At 38.2% G+C, this 1,873-nt stretch overlaps 1 protein-coding gene across 1 annotated transcript in view; it reads left to right on the top strand.

Annotated features, from left to right (window-relative positions):
• The window catches only part of LOC105272102 (uncharacterized), a 3,877-nt gene that overhangs the window by 1,453 nt on the left and 551 nt on the right, over nucleotides 1–1,873 (top strand). Inside the window, exon 2 of the mRNA XM_011314009.1 lies at nucleotides 276–1,582. Within this exon, the coding sequence (XP_011312311.1) occupies nucleotides 276–949 (674 nt within the window). The 3' untranslated portion in view covers nucleotides 950–1,582. The remainder of the gene's footprint in view (nucleotides 1–275; nucleotides 1,583–1,873) is intronic.

The following is a 1,873-nucleotide window of genomic DNA, read 5'->3' as shown; positions in this document are numbered from 1 at the left end:
AGTATTTATTTATGTATCGGTTATTAAAATTAATCAGTTAAGTATTTATTTATGTATCGGTTATTAAAATTAATCAGTTAAGTATTTATTTATGTTTTTATTGAGATATGAGTGACAGAAGAGAAAATAGAAATTGTCGATTTGTGTTGGAGAAATGGAATGTCTGATGAATGCAGATGATCATTGAAAACTTGAAGTTGAACGATTAACTCGTCCCACCGAACTCGTAACTCGAAGATCGGTTAATCGACTTTCGTTTTTTCTTAATATTGCAGAGCCGTACCTGAAGGTTCGATGGAAAGGCCTCAGAGACACCTTCAGATGCGAGATGAAGAAAGACATAATCTACAGGAGAACAAAAAATTCGAAGAGCTGTCCAACCTGGAGGCATTACAAGGATCTTCTGTTCCTGAAGGAGCAGATGCTGCCATCGCCACCGATTTGGGATCCCCCTCGTCCTTCAACTAGAGATAAATCGTCTGATCCTCCCACCCTGGCCTACCGTCCTTTCACTACCCTGAAGAAGAGAATAGAGAAGATGAAGACGATCAGAACTGCTGTACCACCACCTGTTGAGACCCCCGAAGACAATGTCGAGGAAGTTAATTTCGTCAGTGTCAAGGAGGAACCTGGATTCATGGCTGAGGATGTTCAGGCGAGTGACGTGGTGCAAGTGAACATTGAAGAGAACTTCCCAGAGAACTTGACGAATTGCGAAGAAGCTGATGTGATTGAAAGTCTGGGAGCAAATCCTCAGCAAAATGCCAGCAGTGAGAGTGCCAACAGAACATCCTTAATTAATCCCCTGGAAATGAATGGCCAATTAGACGATAATTACCACTTTCTCATGAGTTTATTACCTCACATTCAGAAATTGTGTGGAGAGCGACAGATGCTGTTGAGGATGCAAATACAAGAGTTGGTTTACAAAGAAGTGTACAAGAAGTGAAAGGAAATAGTTAACAATTCATTTCTGAAAAATTAAAGAGTGATGGTATTATTATTGCTTAATAAACATTTCGCAAATATCGATCACTCAGAGAATATTCAGTGCGACGTTTTGAGAAGTGATGGCATAACATTATTTTCAACTGATGATTGTGATTTTTTTTTTCGATGCGATTTAGTGAAAAAATTCCAGTAAAAATCAATGAGTCGTGACGATAATTCTCTTATCACAATTTTCCAGTGGAGTCACTCAGCCATGTGGTACTAGAGTACGGAAAGAGTTCAATAAATATTTTTTTCATAATCGACTTATTACGCCCTTTCTTCGCCTCAACGGATTACGTGGATATTTTTTTTGAGTTTGTTTTATCAATTGCCACAGAACACTTGAATTCTGTTTAGAATATTAACGGTATTATCACTCAGCAAACGTGTCTTCGGAAAGAATTGACTCGGAATCCATGAATCATTCTCTCAATAGTCACCTTTTCTGGGGATTCTCCGGAGTTCAGTAGAAGTCGTTGGAGAATGCGTGACAGAACGAGATAATCGGGTCTGAACCCTTTCTCGTTCGTGGGAGATAATTTCAACGTAAAATCTTAAAAATTCAACTTTCCACGGCAATTCTCCATATGTGGGTATTCAAAAAAATAAGTGGGTTATTGTTTTTGTTTTATTCTTTCTGCACTAGTTGTTTTGCCGAATGAACTAACAATTCGCTTTCGAATATATCGTTTTCCAACTTTTGATCTCCAATTTTTCCTTCAATTTTCACCCACAATTTTCCCGTGACGTTTGACCTTCAATTTTAATCCACAATTTTCTCCTGACGTTTGACCTTCAATTTTGACCCACAATTTTCCCCTGGCGTTTGACCTTCAATTTTAATCCACAATTTTCTCCTGACGTTTGACCCACAATTTTC

Source organism: Fopius arisanus, unplaced genomic scaffold (genome assembly GCF_000806365.1).
Source record: "Fopius arisanus strain USDA-PBARC FA_bdor unplaced genomic scaffold, ASM80636v1 scaffold00004, whole genome shotgun sequence".
Lineage (NCBI taxonomy): Eukaryota > Metazoa > Arthropoda > Insecta > Hymenoptera > Braconidae > Fopius > Fopius arisanus.
Note: the sequence above shows the minus strand (reverse complement) of the source record. Positions and strands in the feature narration are given on the sequence as shown.